The sequence below is a fragment of the Rhinolophus hipposideros genome, assembly GCF_964194185.1.
Source record: "Rhinolophus hipposideros genome assembly, chromosome: 5".
Classification (NCBI taxonomy): domain Eukaryota; kingdom Metazoa; phylum Chordata; class Mammalia; order Chiroptera; family Rhinolophidae; genus Rhinolophus; species Rhinolophus hipposideros.
In genome coordinates, this window is record NC_138051.1 from 66,574,684 (window position 1) to 66,594,274 (window position 19,591).

Below are 19,591 nucleotides of genomic sequence, written 5' to 3' on the forward strand. Positions count from 1 at the left end.
GTATTTCAGAAATCATGTTGATTATTTAAAACAGAATGTAATATGTGATAGATAAATCAGTGGGAAATAGGATTCTTGTAAATGGAATGATGTATGTTATAATTGGTTAGCAATATGGAAAATAGATCAGTTTTAGACTCTGAAACTCCTACTACTGTACAGCAAATGAGTTCCAAGTAGGCGATAAGCTACTTGTAGTTATACATTATAACAATGTATAACTACAAAATGGAAAAATATGGAAGAATTAGAAGATAATTGCATGGAATCTTTATCAAAGCTGAAGCTGCATCTGATTATGAGAGGAGAAAACTTAGATATGATAGAAAAATAGATTCGAATCTATAAAATCTAAAACAAATATGTAAAAATTCCTCGATAAAAAGGAAAACACATAGTGAGCACATATAAAAGGAATATGGTAAAAAGGATTAATTTTTAAATATGAAAACCTCCATAAATTAATAAGAAAACATAGATGCAAATCCAGAAATATTCAAAGAACATGCCTCTACAGCAGAGGAAATACAGTTTACAAACAAGCAAACTGAATAATTTAAATCTTGCTAGTTACCAAGAAAATACAAATTAAAATAATATACCTCCATTTAAAAACTGTTACTGATGAAACAATTATCTAATTTCCGTGAAGGTTGGGTAAAACATAATTGATTACGTTTTTGATGATGTAAATAGAGATCATTTGGATTGCATTTTGGCGATAATTACCAAGAATCTTAAATATTCAAGTCCTGTGGCTCAAGAAGTTAATCTAATATCTATCTAGTATAATGAAATAATTTAAAGTTTAGGGAAACCAACCCTATACATGTGAAGAAGTTTTTTTGTAGTGATATATATATATAGGATATATCACGTGTTTCCCCAAAAATACGACCTAGCCAGACAATCAGCTCTAATACATCTTTTGGTGCAAAAATTAATATAATACGTCTTTTGGAGCAAAAATTAATATAAGGTCTTATTTTACTATACTATAAGACCGGGTCTTTATAATATACTATCATAATATAGTATAGTATAATATAATATAATACTGGGTCTTATATTAATTTTTGCTCCAAAAGATGCATTAGATCTGATTGTCTGACTAGGTCGTATTTTCGGGGAAACACGGCATATATATATTATGAAAATACTAAGAATGTCCTAAATGTTTACCAACAGAAAAATGATTAAAGAATTAAGGCATGTATATTTGTTAAAATATTATAAATTCACTTAAAATATAATTATGAAGTCTATATGGCAGCACGATGACCTAATTACAATGAAAAATCAGGAATGAAAACTTTTACGTTTTAGCTATGCATAAGTGGATAGTAAAAAAGTAAAGGGAATAGGGAATATGAAGTTATCTCAAGATAGTAGGATTTTGTGTGTTCCCCATTTTCCAAATTTTATAAAATATTCTTTCATTATTAAAATAATTTGTTATCCATTAACTTTGCAATAAAAAGTGAGCTATATGTTGTTGATATATAGTTTGATGAATAGTTGAGTCAAAATGATGAACAGAAGGCTGGATGTTGTGTTCTGTTTTAGGTATTACCCAGTGTAGATATTGACAGCGTTTCAAATGGTAGTGCTGATGTCAGTTCATCCCTGCCTAGTCCCAAAGAATCATTTCTTCCTCCTGTCAACACCTGGATACAGGTATTGTTCAGAAATTTATCATATAGTTTTGAGTAATGTCTGACTATAGATTCGAACTAATGTTATCCCATGCAAAGTCTTCCATTATAATTATAATCTATTATAATAATTTAGGTTTTAAGGAAAAGATTCAAAATGAATCTGGAATTGCTTATGAACTTGAAAAAGATACTTTGTTTAAGATCGTTACATATTTTAAACATTCTGAAAGTGATAATCCTAAGCGTAACTTTTTGGTTTCTTAAGTTGTAAGACTCTCATATGTGAAGAAAGAATTTCTATCTCTTTGGAAAGGAACCTTGATTTAAATGGGAATTAATTATAATATTTCTGAATGTGTATTTTATAGAGACGATTGGAGTTCATGTTTTGAGATGTTAGTTTGTCATTATACTATTGACATAATGCAAAAATGTGCATTTCTCCCCAGTATTTATTTCCTATTGAGTAACAAAGTTATAACTTTACTACACAGCATCATAGCACTGTAACTTTTCCCAGGTTTCATTATTGTAAGCAAATTTGGTCATCAAGGACACAGTTTTAAGGAGAGGGAGAACACCAAGAATTTTTCAGTCTGAAATAGTAAAATAGAACTGCCCCGAAATGCATTTGTGCCAAATTTAATTATTCACTAATTTTATTCAACAGAAGTTTATGAAAACATACATGATTACAAATAATAATTTTTGGCCAGTTTATCATTCTGCTCTCAGGAAGAGGTTGTGGTGGTTTTTGGTGTCTACATTATATATATTGAGGTCTAGAGAATAATCTGTAGAAATAACTATTCTGTTTACCTTTTCAGAATTATAGATTCTGTGTCTGTCTTTTTGTGTTTGTGTATTTCTGTACTTAACATAACTACGCATATAAACACGTTTTCTTTTTAATGTTTCCTTATTTTTCAATTACAGTTGACATACAATATTATATTAGTTTTAGGTGTATAACATAGTGATTAGATATTTATATAACTTACGAAGTGATCACCCTGATAAATCTAGTACCCACTTGGTACCATACATAGTTATTACCATATTATTGACTATATTCCCTGTGCTCTACTTTACATCCCCATGACTATTTTGTTTTTTTTGTTTGTTTGTTTTGTTTTTTTTTTTTTTCTCATCTGTAATTTTAATCAAAGCATTGCTAATTTATTTTTTAACTTTCTTATAAACACCAAATTTTAATATCTACGTCAATTAACTTTGGGAGAAAGAAACACCATCAAGAATTTCCTCCAGAACAAAATAATGATGCTCATTCCTCCAAACAACCAAATTCAGAGTCTACCGAAACCAAAAAAGCCCACACAGGGGGAAACAAGTAACAAAAATCACATTCTAGGGGCTCAGTGCATTTAGCAGCCTTCGCTATGCTATCTAATCATCCTTCAGCTGACTTTCAAAAAAATAACACCCTAGCTCATCAAAATATACATTTTCCATTTGCTTTTTTAAATTAAAAATAATTAAAAAAGAAAACTTGAAGGAATTCACAATCAATTGCCTGACTCGTTTTGATGTCATGTACAGCATATGAAGGTCAGGAAGGCTATTTGCAGCACACAGATTAGGGGACATTGATCTTCAAGGTTTAGCTTTCTTCCAAACAGCGTAAAATACCCACAATTCCAAGTACGAAGGGACACAGACGATCTCCTTTGAGAATTCCACAGGACAATACAGGCACCCGAGCTGTTCTTCGTAGAGTGACAGGGCTTCCGTCAAATTGACACAGTTTCCCTGTGTAAAATATTTCCCATCCTGTTTCAGTACTTTCATGGAGAGGTCAAGAATCAGTCTAAGAAACTCCCATGTGGAATCTTCTTCCGGAGATGTGGAGATTGGAACAGCTGTCAAATCATTAATCACATAATCAAACTCTCTCCCTTCTTTGGCGTACCTCTTCAGCACTGGAATACAGTCTTCTATTAGAACCTGATAGCAGTCTCCTTTAAGATTGTCTAAGACGTCACCACATGTTTTTCGCATGTATTTCTTACACCCATCAATCACCATCTGGTCAATCTCTACCATAGTGACCATCTTTGGTTTCAGTTTGACTATTTCACATAATATGCCCCCATCTCCACCTCCCAGGATCAGCACGTCTTTGCCAGTGTAATCTTCTTTGCCACTGCCCATGATGGCCCGGGTATATGCCAAATCACTCTCCGCCAGATTAACATCCCCACTAAGGATGAGGATATTTCCAAACTGCTTCGAGTGTAGAATTTTAATGTTCTGATAAGGTGAATCTTTATCATATACCACTTCATCGATGTCATACTCAACCAGGCGGCCATCAGCAGTGGGCCAGTATCTATCAATGGCCCCTCCTCGAACTATGGGTGGTAATCGCTTCACACGCCCAGTGCTGTCTTGACTCAGTTCTTTCATTCTTTCTTCTACTTTGTTCAAAAGACTGTCAACTTCTTTGCCTTCCGCATCACCGTCGTAAGTCTGCAGGTCCAGCAACACCAATCCATGTGGGTAAATTCTCAAATTGGCAAAACTGCCATTTTTGTTTACGTAGGTCGCTAAATAGCCATGGTCCTGCCAGGTGTGCACCGACTCGGTCATCCCCTGCTCCTGGAAAATGGACTGCAGGCCTTTTAGAATGGTTTCGCCGTCAGCTTTGGCGCCGAGCATGAAGTCGAGCGTGCTGTGCCGTGCTGCTGCCATAGTGAGGCGAGGCCCTGGGCCATGCCTGGGGGAGGCGGCCACGGGAGACTGAGGGGCCGTGCGGCGGGTCAGGCTGCGGCCAGTCCCCATGACTATTTTGTAACTACCAAGTTGTACTTCTTAATCACTTCACCTTTTTCACCTGCCTCCTCAACCCTTTTCCCACTTGGCAACCATTAAAATATTCTCTGTATCTATGTGTTTGTTTCGGTTTTATTTGTTTATTTTGTTCTTCAGATTCCACATATAAGTAAAATCATATGGCATTTGTCTTTCTCTGTCTGACTCCACTCAACAGAATACCCTCTAAGTCATCCACGTTGTTGGCAGATAGCATTTCATTCTTTTTTATGGCTGAGTAATACTCCATTGTATACATATGTGCCACTTTTTCTTTATCCATTCTTCCATTGATGGACACCCAGGTTGCCTCCGCATCTTGGCCATTGTAAACAATGCTGCAATGAACGTATGGATGCACATGTCCCTTCAAAGTAGTGTTTTGGGTTTCTTCAGATAAATACCCAGAAGTGGAATTACTGGGTCCTTCTTTGTCTTTTGTGATAGCCTTTGTTTTGAAATCTGTTTTGTCTTGTATAAGTATTGCTGCCTCCCTCAGCTTTTTGTTTGTTTCCATTTTCATGAAATGTCTTTTTCCATTTCTTTCCTTTCAGTCTGTGTGTGTCTTTCTATCTGAAGTGAGTGTCTTGTAGGCAGCGTATGTAAGGGTGTTGTTTCCTTATCCATTGAGCCACCCTATATTTTTATTGGAGCATTTAATCCATTTACATTTGATGTAATTGTTGATAGATATGTAGTTATTGCCATTTTATTCATATTTTTTATCTTTTTTTTCTTCTTAAAGTCCCGTTACCATTTCTTATAGTACTGGTGTGGTAGTGATGAACTCCTTTAGCTTTTTCTTGTCTGGGAAACTCTTTATTTCTCCTTCGATTCTAAATGATAGCCTTGCCAATCTCGGCTATAGGTCCTGCTTTTGATCACTTTTAGTATTTTGTGCCAGTCCCTTACTGGTTATAAAGTTTCTGTTGAGAAGTCACCTGAAAGTCTTATGGGAGCTCCCTTGTAGGTAACTAACTGTTTTTCTCTTACTGCTTTTAAGATTTTCTCTTTGTCTTTAAGCTTTGGCGTTTTAATTATGATGTGTGTTGGTGTGGGCCTGTTTGGGTTCATCTTGTTTGGGACTCGGCGCTTCCTGTTGTATGTCTGTTTCCTTCACCAGGTTAAGGAAATTTTCCATCACTATTTCTTCAAATAGGTTTTCAATTCCTTGCGCTCTCTCTTCTTCTTTTGGTACCCCTATGATGTGAATGTGGTACGCTTGATGTTGTCCCAGAAGCCCCTTAAACTAGCCTCATTTTTTTGGATTCTTTTTCTTTTTGCTGTTCTCATTGGGTGCTTTCTGCTACCTTACCTTCTGATTCAGACCTCTGCTTCATCTCATCTACCATTGATTCCCTCTAATGTATTCTTTATTTCAGTTATTGTGTTCTTCATTTTTGACTGGTTCTTTATTGTGTTTTCTAGCTCCAGTTTTATGTTTCCTATCTCATTGCTGAAGTTCTCACTGAGATCAATGAGCATCCTTATACCAGTGTTTTGAACTCTTGAGTCTGGTAGATTCTTTGTCTCCATTTTGTATGATCATTTTATCTTAACTCTAGGAGAGAAATCACAGAGTATCAATTGATCGATTGACTTCAGTTGCATTGTTGATGGGGTCCTTGACAGAAGAACTTATATCTAATCTTTTACAGCTATTGAAATGAGAACCTAATGGCTTTGGGGACTATCTTGGATTTCATTTACTAATGAAATTAATTCTGAATAGGATATTAAAATTAAAAAATAGAGTCATGTAATTATAAGCTTATGCTATGGGTGGAAATATAAATTATGTACAAATTAAAAAGACATTAAGCACAACAAAAACTTTCTGAAAATGCTTTCTTAGACTCCAGAATTTACGAAGGTAGATGAAGAAGAGGTGAAGTTTCCAGGAACTAACTTTGATGAAGTAATTGATGTCATACAGGTAACAAAACTTAGAAACCATTTTCTCCCCGTATTTTTCCATACGATAGACAAATGTATATATAGTGGGTGTATTTATATATACATTATAAATAATATGATACAACCTGTTTGAAATGCTGTTCATTAATTTGGAAGTGTTGGTTAATCCATCTACCTAAGTTCCCTGCCTATACTTGTCACTCGGTAAATGTTGAACAGATACATGAACATAATAGTTTTATTTTTATTATTACCAGGAAGAGGAAAAATGTGATGAAATTCCAGAATACTCTGAACCAATTCTGGAGTTTAACAGAAGTGCTAAAGTTATTTCTACAAAGTATAATGGCCCTCCATTTCCGCCAGTTGCTTCTACTTTTCAGCCCACTGCTGATATTCTGGATAAAGTAATTCAGAGAAAAGAAACATTGGAAAATAGCTTAATTCAGTGGTGAGTTTACAGTGGTGTTGGCGTTAACAGAATCATAGCAAATATAAATGGAAAGTATTAAATTTTGGTTGAAAATCATCCTTGTCTCCTTCTATTTTTTAAATTTTTTCCCTTTGCTATAGTCACTGGAAACTGCTCGATGTGATGCTGAGGGTTTAACTAATTGTTGGAGGTATTGTTTCTGTTCTTGAATATTTGTATTTATACTGTTTATTATGGCAAAAGAGCCTATTGTTAAGTACCAAAAGCCTTACAAATGTACATATTCTTTAATACAGTGATTCGCTTCTGGAAATTTATCCTAAGGAAATAATTACAGTTCTTCTACTAGGTCATGGATTACTTAGTTTATAGGGAGCTTATTACAAACAAGCCACTGTTCAGTTTGTTACTTATATAAACTTAAAAAAAAATTATTTATATAAACTTATGAAATATATTTTTATCCCTATTTTTAACTGTGAGAAGCCTTAAGGAAATTATGGAATAAACTAAACTGAATATTAACACAGTTATCGAGAGTAGGTTTAGAAGAATATTTAATGATGTTGAAAGATATTAATAACACTGGTGTATAAATGAAGCAGAATACTAATGATTTAACCATGGCTTACGAGAACTCTTCAAGAAAAGTAAATGTGCATAGAAAATAAAAAAGGAACAACATATGCCAGATTGTAAACCGTGTTTATCCCTAAGTCTGGGGTTATGAGTGAACCTTACCTATTTTTACAACTTTTATGTATTTTCTGATTTTTCTATAATGAACATCTGTTACTTGTATAATAATTTTTAATCAATCTATTAGCTGCTCTAATGCTGTAATGTGTTCCCCTTATCTGTCCCTTTCTCCTTCCCATTCTCCTTCCTAAAAATGACTTTGGAAATAAATTGCCTTTCTTTTGTAAGAGGAAAACTGCTTCCCTGTATTTCAGTCTATGTATTAATTCTTTGAAGAGAGGGCAGCTGGACTTCTCTTCTAGCTCTGATCTTGCATGGTTTTGTATGTGTGCTTTAGAGTAGGGAACCCAACCTTTTAGGTGCGTGATATGCTGGATAATCATTGACCTACACCTGATTATGAATGTAGGAAGTCTGTTAATGTTTTCATTAGACTAACCTGAAAGATTTTAATTTTATGTGATGAACTATCTCCCACATGAAGACCTGTTTCATTTTCTTCTTCTTTCCAAATTCAGTTTTCAGAATGACTGCTTTCACATTTAAATGTTCGTGTCCATGGATAGTGGTTATTTTTTAGGGTGGTATTTCTAACATTTTATACATTTCAATGAAATTTAGGAATCCTTAACTTTTATCTCCTAGGGTAGAACAAGAAATAATGTCAAGAATTATCTCTGGGCTCTTTCCAATCCAACAACGGACCATAGCTAATGTCAGTGTCTCAGCCAGTGAGGCAAGTGAACCATTGACTTCTGACATTGGTAAGTGAATCTCTGACTTTTTTGTTATTAAAAGACAAAATTTTCAGGTCACTGTGGATTTATATATTCTAGAAGTCACATAGTCCTGGGCTGACAAAAGATAAGCTCTGACTTCCAACATCACTTCCCAGTTCTTCTCTGTAGTGGAGGTCAGTTCTCCATCACCTTCTTATCTCACACTGCAGCATTCACCCTCCATCCTTCCCACCCCAGATCTCTCTATTATTTCCCATAGTACTTTGTATATATGTTTGTTATGATAACTATCATATTGTATTATGATTCATTTACATATCTCTTTCACTCACGACACAATAAATTACTCAGGATTAAGGATGTTTCTCCTTTAGGGCCTAGCCCTTGATTTACACCTAATGAAAGTATAAGTAGTCACTGAATGGATAAACAAGCCTCTTTCTTTATGGAGCCCACATCATTCTCTTCTTTCTCCTCTTCTTTTTCTTGTTCCTCTTCTCTCTTCTCAACCTCCTTCCTTCTCTTTTTCTTCCTCTCCCCCCTCTTTTCTTCTTCCCTCTCCTTCTCCATCAGCTTTTTTGAGTTATAATTTACTTGCCATAAAATCACCAATTCTAATTGTAAAGTTTGAGGTGTTTTGATAAATAAACATAGCTGTACACCAGTCACATGATCATGATATTAAAAAATATTTCCATCATCCCAAACAATTGTTCCCAGATGCCACCGCAGTCAATTCTTAACCTCCTCCCATGCCCGCCGGGCCCTAACAACCACTGATCTGCTTTCTATCACTGTATTTTTGCCTTTTCTAGAATCCTACTATATATTTGTAATCATACAGTACATAATCTTTTGTGTCTGTCTTATTTAGCATGATGCTTTGACAATCACGTTGTTGCATGTAGTAACATTACACTGTATGGATATAATTTGTTAATCCACTTAGTAGTTAATGGACATTTATAGTCTTTTAGTTTTCAGCTATTATAAATAAAGCTGTGATATGAATATCTGCAAACAAATCTTTTAGACACATCTTTTAATTTTTCTTGGTCATATGGTAAGTAGATGTTTAACTTTACAAGAAACTTAAACTTTTCCAAAATGGTTATTCTATTTTGCATTCCAACCAGCAGTGTATGAGAGAGAGATCCAGTTGCTCCACATCCTCACCAACACCTGGTGTTGTCAGTGTTTGTAATTATTCTGTCATTCGGTAAATATGTAGTGATAATCTCACTGTGTTTTGTTTCTTTTTGTTTTTAATTGGGGAATATTGGAGAACAGTGTTGTTTCTCCAGGGCCCATCAGCTCCAAGTCGTTGTCCTTCAGTCTAGTTGTGCAGGGCACAGCTCAGCTCCAAGTCCAGTTGCTGTTTTATCATCTTTTCTTTCTGCTATTTGAATAAAAGTTTCCCCAAGTTTCTGTGCTCCGCCCTCTTTCTTTTCTGTTTTCCAGTCTTTTCCTGCCATTACTTACCCTGCGTCAGTTGATGACCCCAAAGCCACACATTGAGGCTGTAAACTTGCAGTTCTGCCTGTTGATGAATATTCCTACTTGGTGTTCCACTGGCATCCCAAACTTGGCACGTCCAAAATGTATCTCATTTTTCTAACCAGACCTGCTCTTCCTTTGTTTCTATTTCTGTTAATAATATCACAATTTTTCAAGCACTCAATCTCCAAAACCTTGGAGTTACTGTTTATTCTATTTTCTTTTCTTTGGTTTTCTTCAGTCACCACCCAGTCGCAACCTACATCCTAGCTCCATACCATTTATTGTTGCACTTGATTAATTCTTCCTATTTAGTAGAACTCAAATGTCTCCTCCACTGCTATACCAGGTTTTCTTTCATCATCTCGTTTTCTGAAGGAAAGAAAAAAATGACCAACAAAGAAATGAAGACATTGATTTTTTTCTGGATGAAAATCTTAAAATTTCCAAATTGGGTATTTAGCTCTTACTCTTTAAAAGCATGTGCATTTACTTTTGTTTTGCCTATGTCAGGGTAGGAGGCTTTTGGGCTTTTGGACAGAGATGTTCTGATTTTTGGTCATGCCCAAACAATGGATTATGGGAACGAAAAAGGAGACATAGCGACATATAATGTCGAATATAAATGTGGGATTGTGATAATCTTTACGGTTGTAACTCCAGAGTAAATTACTTCTACTTATTCCTCAACAAGTGATCCCAAGACATATCTTGTATACCCACGTTTTAGGGAATCCTGCATACTGCTGCCATAGTTGTACTACTTACGGCGTACTCTTTGGTGCAGTCACATCTCCATGAAGTTGTACAGGTCATTGTTTCCATGTTTTCCACACAAAGCTTTAGAAATACGCCACTTTAAGTCTAGTAAAGGAAGTTTTACTGAATTTTATGTACATTCATACATGTGCAAAGTATAACCTATTTGGAAAATTAATATACCTATAGAGCTTCTGATATTGAGCACCTAAACTATTATAAACATTTGAAGAGGATTAACCTTGTAATGTTAGTAAGGAAGGAGGGTTTGTCTTCAATTTGTAAAGCAGTTACCATTTCTCTAAAGTGCCCCCACCATCATTGTGTCCGTGTGTTTTGACCAACATCTATCACAGGGTTTCCTGTTGCCAGTTCTCAGAAATGTGGATTGTTTTCAGATAGACATTTAGTGTGGATGTAATTCCTTAAGCTCTGTGGTAGCGAAGAGGGCAGATAAATAAATTTTCATCTGTACGTTTTCCTTCTCTTTTTTTGTTTGTTTAGAGAGGTTGTTCATTATGTAAATTACCATTTTATTCTCTTTCATACTAAGTAGATTTTGTATTTTCATTTTTATTCCTCCTCCCATCCCCTGTACACATATGTTCTCATCTCTAAAATTTTAAGAATTAAGGTTTGACATTAAGCATATTTCGTGCACACTTATTCTGAAGTTCTTTCATTTTGTAGTGGAAGGAACAAGCAATGGCGCCCTCCAGCTTTTTGTTGATGCTGGGGTTCCTGTGAATTCAGATGTTATTAGTCATTTTGTGAATGAAGCTCTTGCTGAGACCATTGCTGTCATGCTGGGTGACAAAGAAGCAAAGAAGCAAGGTCCTGTTGCTACACGTGTTTCTGAGGATGTTTCAACAAGCAAAACGTACTTGCCGGTAGGTGTGACTCTCCTTTCATAATTTGGGGTCCTGGGGAACTTTTGATGCATTTATTAAAGAACAGTAAAATGGGCAGATTTTAAGTTGGGTATCATAAGGTCATAGTTTGTGATTCTTTGTGGGTATGATTATAGTAACATTTTCCTCAGCATTTCATTTTTAAAACTTTTATATCCATAGAAAAGTTGAAAGTGTGAGACAATGAACATATACCCTTTACCTGTATTTACCAATTGATAATATTTTAACACACTTTATCTGTCTTTATATGTTATAATATTTCTTTAAAAATCATTTGAAAATTATAGATTATCATGACACTTTACTTCTAAGACCATTAGCAGTATCTCCTAAGAACAAGATACTTTCCTAGATAACCAAAATACCATTATTACACCCCCACAGTTTAACATTGATATGTTAATACTACGTTAGAGTCCACATTTGAATTTTCCCAATTATTTCAAAAATATCCTTTGTAGCTTTTTCCCCCCAAAAAAATTCAAGATAAAGCTAAAATGACCACATCTTGCTTTTGGTTATTATGTAAACTGATTATCTTTAGTCTTTAAAAGAAAATACATTTTAGGCACTTTTGTTGTTTGTTTAATAATCCTTACTGTTAAATAGAGCTTCTAATCTACTAACGTGGAGCAGGAAGAAACTGTCCTCTACCCTCAAGGTTCTTTTGGATGGTCTAATATTCAAATAGACATGAAACGGATTAATGAGAAAAGAACCAATTTAAACATACATGTGTATGGGAACTCCGCATACATGAGAGAGTCAGAAACCCCAAATGTATGAGAGGTTCAGAGACAAGAGAGGTAAAATGGTTATATAAGACATTCTGAGCTAAGGAAATGCAGCTTGGGGCTTCAGGTCATTATAGGTAGGGCACCTGTTCAGTGATCAGTAGTTTGCCCTGCCATATAGGTAGGTTACCTCTAATAATCTTATGGGCAAGGCCCCAATTCAAGTTCTTCTAGGTATTTAGGGGAGGGACAGAAGTTTCTCTTGAGCCTGCAGCTAAAGTTGCCTTTAGCTCAAAGTGATCTGCATGCTATAGAAGCACATCTTGGGGTGACTTCTTCTGAACCCTCAGAATGGTAACATGAGATTATATAAAATCAAAATGTACTTTATTATCTGCTTAGAAATTCGTAGTCACTTCTGATCCTGTAGATCATCAAGACATCATTTTATCAAGACATCATTTTATGTAGGTGAAACATTAAACTGACTCACTTGAGGCATAAACATAAAATTATAGCAATCTCCATTAAATTCAAATATGTAATGTAATTGGTGTAATGTGATTAGTGTGCCAGAGATTTAGTACGTAGTTTTGGTCTACCCTTTATTAGATCATTGCTAACGCATGCAATGCAGATGTTGTCAGGGAACATCCGAACTTCCGAAGTCCATGCTCTTAAGAATTCCATATACTGCCTATACTAATATGAGGGTAATTGAATATAGAAATATATTGAATATATAGAATATATATATAGATATATATAGATATCTATATATCTATATAGATATCTATATATAGATAGATAGATATATAGATATAGATATAGATATAGATATAGATATAGATATAGATATAGATATAGATATAGATAGATATATAGATATATAGATATCTATATATAGATATATAGATATCTATATAGAATATATAGAATATAATTGAATATAGAAAAATCAGTATAAATAGGCAGTATATAGAATTCTTAAGAGCATGGACTTCGGAAGATCTAAATTTGAACCTCAGCTCTGTTAGTTTAGTCTCATCTGTATAATAGAAAAAAAATATTTAGAGTTTAAATGAACTTGGCTTTACCAAAATCTGCTTACTGAATACCTAGGAGGGCAAGCTCCTCTCCACCACTGCCATATTGTTCCTCATCTTCAGAATCATCACATCTTTCCTTGGCCTTATGATCTTCCAAATATCCTTTAAAATTAGTTTTCAAGTTCCATAAAAGATTTGTTTGGGATTGTCATGGGAATTAATCCAATTTTGATTGATTTAGTTTGGTGAGAATTGACATCTTTATGACACTGTATATTCTTAGCCATCATATAAGATTTTGTGAAACATCCAATGAGTTAATATATAAAAAGAGCTTAACCTAGTGCCTGGAACTTGATAAATATTCAGTAACTAATAAGTTTGTCATCATTATCCATTACCAATACTAGTAGGATACCTTCAAATCCTCTCATGATGATGAGTCAGTAACCAGTAGTGTATTTGAAAACAGCGCTCTTACGATGCAATCAAGGGAAAAAAATACAGTGTATTTCTTTCATTTAAAAATCAAGGCTAAAAATATGCTAAGTATTAAGCAATGCTATAGAATTTCTAATAATCTTCATGATTTTAAAATTGTGTATCAATTTGCAATTCATAATACAGAATAAAGGCTAATCACCCTATTATATAAAGATGTTTAAATGCAAAGAAAAGGACAAATAATGTATTTGAAAGATGGGAAAAAGACATATCCAGACAGGTCACACACAAAAAAAGAAATACAAATGTATATATACATATAAAAAGATAGTGAATCTCCCTGATAATAAGAAAAAAAATCACTGAAATAAATCCCATTTTTACTTATGGGACTGGTAGCACTTTATAAGTTTGATAATGCCAGTGTTCAGCAGCCCTTGGGGAAATGGGAATTCTCATACCTTCTGGTGTTAGTATAAAATAATACAACCCTAATAAAGGGAAATTTGGCAATATGTATGAGCCATTTATGGGACTATATTCCACAGATAATCTACACATATAAATGACTTAAATCAAGATAATATTATATTTGATAACGCTGGGGAAGGGAAATAGGTAGATAGGACATGGGTAAGAAAGGAGACCTAATTTTCACCATCATCCTTTTGTACCTTTTAAATTTTGAATCATTTGAATGATTACAATGACTTAACACATTGATTTTAAAGTGTTTACTTTTTTCTTTCCCAGTACTTTCTATCTCCATGTTGTCTTTATTTTACCACCCCCTACTTCTTCTTATCTTCCATTGCTTTTTACAAGCTCTGTTCTTTTGTGCTAAAAGGCTGATTTTTGGTATCTTGTCAATTAATTAAAATTCCTTTCTGTTACCCAGGTTCTGTTTGGGTTTGAACTTCATCTGTGTCTGTTTAATCTTCTCCATGTTAGAAGAGGCAGCCTTAGATTTCTTTGGGGCCTATTTCAGAAGCAGAATTATTTTAGTTGTCCTAGACTTTCTACAGGCTAGTCTTGAAACTAATAGTTTAGAAGTTCAAGGGCTTCATTTCTTCCCCCTGCATTTAAATTCTGTGTAATCTGTGAATGAACTCACTTTATTGTTTCAATTTACATTTATTTGGGTGATAATGAGCACCATTTACCTATTTTTGTTCATTTATTTTAGGCAAGAGTGTGTACCCCGGTGGCTACTCCACAGCCGACTCCTCCTCGCTCACCTTCATCACCTCCGAAGGAACTGGTGTTGATCAAAACTCCAGATTCTTCTCCCTGTGATTCAGATCGAGATGTAGCTTTTCCTGTGAAGGAAATATTTGCTGAAAAAGGTAGACACCTTATTTCTATAAATCCGTTTTAACTTTAGCAGCTATTAAATAAAATGTCATGGTTTCTATTATAAAATGTTTTATAGATTAGTATACATATATCTACCTGTTGCTTACTAGGTTTTAATAAATCATTTTTTTCTACGTGGAAACTAAGGAATTTGTTGCCCCTTCAAAAATATGTAATCTAATAGACTACTTTTTAAGTTCATTTTGATGTTAAAAGTGATGTCTTTCCAAGGTTATTTTCTTATACTTAACTAAATTAATTTGGGAATTTTTCCATTAGTGGCCATCATTATTAATTATTTATATGCCAAAATGTTGTGGGATTTCTGAAACAATATATCTTGCCTTTCTATGGAGTTATTTTATCTTTTATCTTTTCTTTCTTTTAAAAAAATCTTTAGGAAATGACATGCCGACTGTCACGCTAGTTAATACTCCAGCAGTTACCCCTGTTACTACACCTCCTCCTGCAGCAGCTCTTACCCCAACTTTATCAGAGATTTCCATTGATAAATTGAAGATATCAAGCCAAGAGCTTCCCGAGCCGTGGGGTGATGGAGACCTGCCTTTGGAAGAAGAGAATCCTAACTCACTTCAAGAAGAACTTCACCCCAGAGCTATGTAAAGATAACATGCTTACTTTTATAATAGTAACTGTACATGTCATCTGAAGTGGACTTATGTGACCCATTGAAAACATCAGAAATGATAACTGAAGCTTTATAAATCACAAGCTACTTTATAATTGAATAGAGAGAAGTTTCATAAATTTTAAGTTTTTAAAGTTTTTACCACATTTATTTATACCTTCAATTCTTTTTTCTTTAAACAGATTTTCTTGGGAACAGATTAAAATAAAGATATCTATTCTATTGTTAATAAAATAGAAAAAGATTCCTTCCCAGTGTGAATCTTCATTTACTATGATCAGTGGACTTTTACAGTACCATATATCTCCATGTAGATTTAATTTGTGGATGGTAGAACTTTCAAGATGGTCTATAATTAAGGCATGCAAACAATTTTGGGAAAATAAATTTTGTTAATTAATTATAGTAGTGCAGATTATAGAAATACTTTGCTGAAGGAGACACAGTACCTTTGAGTCTGTTTTGAATATCAAAATTAATATAGGCCTTCAGTGACCTAATTAAGTTCAAAATATGTCTTTTTCTTCTTAGTGTAATGTCTGTGGCCAAGGATGAAGAACCTGAGAGCATGGATTTCCCCGCTCCACCTGCACCTCCAAAGCCAGTTCCCTTGGTGCCGCTTCCGGCTAGCACCAAAATGCCTTCCCCCATACAGATGCCAAGTTCTGATTCCTCAACGATGGAGAGCAGCTTGAGCGTTACTATCACTGAAACTGAAACTTTAGATAGACCCATCTCTGAAGGAGAGATTTTATTTGACTGTGGTCAGAAAGTGGCTCCCAAACGTAAGTTAACTTGTATCAATTGATTTCACTGGTTAGGTTCTGATAATTTCTAAGGGATGCTTAGATTTTGATAATTCTTAAGTAATACTTTTGTGTTTAAAGTGTTTTTACTTTATCACGGCACCAATTAATTGTAATAAATGTTCAATATACAAAAAAAAAAGTGTTTTTACTTAAGTTTTAAGATTTAACATGGTCTAGTAGAAAGATATGGACCCTGCAAGTTAACTGTTCTGGGCCTTAACCTCAGAAAGTAAAATGTCCCTTAGAAATTCCACCCTCAAGAATTAGCATCACTCTTAATAGTTTGGGGTTTTACCTTCCAGTCTTTTCTTTTCTGTGCGTATATAGACACCAAAATATATTTGTATATGCATGTATTTTCACCTTTAAAAATAAGATCATACTATATATATATTGTTTTCAAACCTGAATTTTTTAACCTAATAATATATTGGGGACATCTTTTTTTACTAATATATATAGCTCCACCTCATTTTTTTTTTTTTTTTAGTCTGTGTAGTCTATTAAAACAGTGCCATAGTGGTGGACATTTGGATTGTTTTCAGTGTTTCCATACTAAACTCTCCAATGAACATCCTTGCACATAAATATATCTTTTTGCACATATCTCATAACTTTCTTAGAATACATGCCTAGAAGTTGAATTGCTGAGTCAGATTATGCAACTTTAAAATAGCGATATATTGCCAACATGCTTTCCAGAAAGGTTAATCAGTTTTTAATTTTAATCAGTTTTAGATTACGTCAATTGTATATAGGAATGCTCCTTTCTCAATTTTATAGTTATAGTTGATATTTATAACTCTTTTGAATTTCTGACAAGCTGGTAGGTGAAACAAAAATTCATCTTTGTTGTAAAATGTCCTTTAAAAAAACTGGTGAGATTAACTTGTGATTTATTTTTCTGAACTCTGCCAGTATTTTTATTGTATAAGTTTAAATGTAATGTGCTATGCCTTTATGGTCAGATTATTTACTAAATTTTTACATTTTAATATCTAGTTTTAGGAGATGGACTGTATCTGACAAACCTAAATGATAGCTTATCCAGTACACTGCATGACGCCCACGAAATGGTAAGAAATGACTGACTCCACATTGAATTCTGACAAGCTTGATAAACTTGTTGCCATTGATCAGAGTATTTTTCTCGAATATTTGAGTTGTAGACATAAAATTTAATAAAATATCCATGAAGGAATTTAAGGTTTCTTGCACATCTCTTTATTATAATTATGAGAATGAAAAGAAAATTATTAACCTCTGTGGCTCCAGTAGTTGAAAAATGCAGTTACTATAATTAGATAATAAAAGTCTATCTTATTGCAAATTGTCAATTGTATATGTTACCTTTATAATATTTCAGGCAGGACCTTAGCTGTTTAAACCAACTCTTTCATAATATATTTGTGTTTTCCCTATAACCGTGATTATAATTTCTTTGTGCTAAAAAACAATTGAATTCACTGGCTTAAAACAATTCTGAAATAGGGCCCAGGGGCACTAATCCTTCCTAGTTATTGTCTGGTTCTACAGAAGAAAAAAGTAGCATTTAAAAGTTATATATATTTTCATAGATCTAATTTATAAAATAATATGGGGAAGGCATAAATAAGATGTCTTTATTTTCAGAGAGAAATTATACTAACAATATTTGGCCTAATTAATATGTCATTATGGCATCTTTATCTACTCTTAGAACTTTATGGTGCCAAAGCATGTTTAAGTTTGTTCAAAGAAAATATCTCAGCTGAACCAGTGCTAAATTATAACATGTCTTTTTCTACATTTGAAACTAAACTCTTAATTTCGATAGTTTTACTAAGCCTAAATCATGTATGCCACACATTTATAGTAAAGTCAAATACAGAAGTATAATCTTGAAAAACGGGGAATAACTTGAAGTCATATTCCAGTAGGTATTTATCTGTATACAGCTGGAGGATAAGGATTTGTAATCCAGAGTTAAGAAACGTTATCTCATGAAAAATAAAATACCTAAGTCAAAAATTGTTAATTGAATTTAAAATCTTGTTAATACTAGAGGGTAAGGGGGGAGGGAGGTGGTAGATGAGGGTAAAGGGGATCAAATATATGGTGATGGGAGGAGAACTGACTCTGGGTGGTGAACACACAATGGGATTTATAGATGATATAATACAGAATTGTACACCTGAAATCTATGTAACTTTACTAACAATTGTCACCCCAATAAACTTTAATTTAAAAAAAAATCTTGTTAATACTTGTATCTACAAGAGAATCCAGTTTCTCTGATTCTTAGGCCCACATGGTCTCTCATTTTGGGGACAGTTCTATTTTGAGGCACCAAGAAGCCGAGGCTGAGCGTTCCAGCGAGAGCTTTTGGGTACCTGCTCCCTGGCCAGCACCAGAGGTCAGCACAAAGGCAGAGGGACAGTTGAGGGTCTTACAGGTGCCTTCACATGTTTCTGCAGTTTCCCATTTCTGCTTGTGGTCCAGATTGCATCATTACCACAGTGCTTTGCCTCATCGCCCGCTGTGGCCTGGCTTCGTGTACTGCACCAGTATGAAGCTCGAAACCTGTGAGCCAAACATAAAACCTTTGTGAATCACTGTAACTCATTCACAGGACAGAGGGTTTAACTGTCATGTTTTTATAATAACTCTCCAGTGTAAATGTAACCAAATTGCTTTATATTATTATTTATACTGGAGGTAAATGTAAAGGGTTTTTAATATAGTCCAATGAGAACTAAATGAAAAGAGAGTCCGTTTTCTTTCCATAAAGTGCTAATGTGACCATTTTCATGATGACTGTTAATTTTATTAGTCATAAATTGAGAAAATGCAGTCGTTTGATACAATTTTTGGTTGTGCTAATTGTCTTTATGTTTCATTTAGGAAGATGATCCTCCTAGTGAAGGACAAGTGATTAGAATGCCCCATAAAAATTTTCATGGAGATGCAATTCTTTCTCTTCTTGCGAAACAAAACCAGGAATCATTAGTTTCACAGCAAGCAGTCTATCTTTCAGAGGTAATTTTTGACCTTAATTTTTTGGGTTTTTTTGGGTAGATACATACAGGAAAAAATAAAATATTTCTACTTTCAGTTAAAGC

At 34.1% G+C, this 19,591-nt stretch overlaps 2 protein-coding genes across 7 annotated transcripts in view; one reads left to right on the forward strand and one right to left on the reverse strand.

Moving 5' to 3' along the window:
* KIAA0586 overlaps positions 1 to 19,591 on the forward strand; it is a 107,346-nt gene that overhangs the window by 36,390 nt on the left and 51,365 nt on the right. For all 6 annotated transcript variants that reach the window (XM_081048845.1, XM_081048849.1, XM_081048846.1 and 3 more), the window contains 10 exons: positions 1,567 to 1,677; positions 6,346 to 6,426; positions 6,665 to 6,858; positions 8,185 to 8,303; positions 11,226 to 11,425; positions 14,863 to 15,022; positions 15,433 to 15,652; positions 16,213 to 16,466; positions 17,493 to 17,566; positions 19,374 to 19,508. In XM_081048845.1, the coding sequence (XP_080904971.1) occupies positions 1,567 to 1,677; positions 6,346 to 6,426; positions 6,665 to 6,858; positions 8,185 to 8,303; positions 11,226 to 11,425; positions 14,863 to 15,022; positions 15,433 to 15,652; positions 16,213 to 16,466; positions 17,493 to 17,566; positions 19,374 to 19,508 (1,548 nt within the window). The remainder of the gene's footprint in view (positions 1 to 1,566; positions 1,678 to 6,345; positions 6,427 to 6,664; positions 6,859 to 8,184; positions 8,304 to 11,225; positions 11,426 to 14,862; positions 15,023 to 15,432; positions 15,653 to 16,212; positions 16,467 to 17,492; positions 17,567 to 19,373; positions 19,509 to 19,591) is intronic.
* On the reverse strand, positions 2,811 to 4,448 carry LOC308497778 (spermine synthase). The gene has a single exon (XM_081048851.1). The coding sequence runs from the start codon at positions 4,368 to 4,370 to the stop codon at positions 3,273 to 3,275; it is 1,098 nt and encodes a 365-aa protein (XP_080904977.1). The 5' UTR covers positions 4,371 to 4,448; the 3' UTR covers positions 2,811 to 3,272.

What these genes read in the sequence shown, in the direction of transcription:
- LOC308497778 (XM_081048851.1), bottom strand. Translation starts at nt 4,370, where the DNA reads ATGGCAGCAGCACGGCACAGCACGCTCGACTTCATGCTCGGCGCCAAA.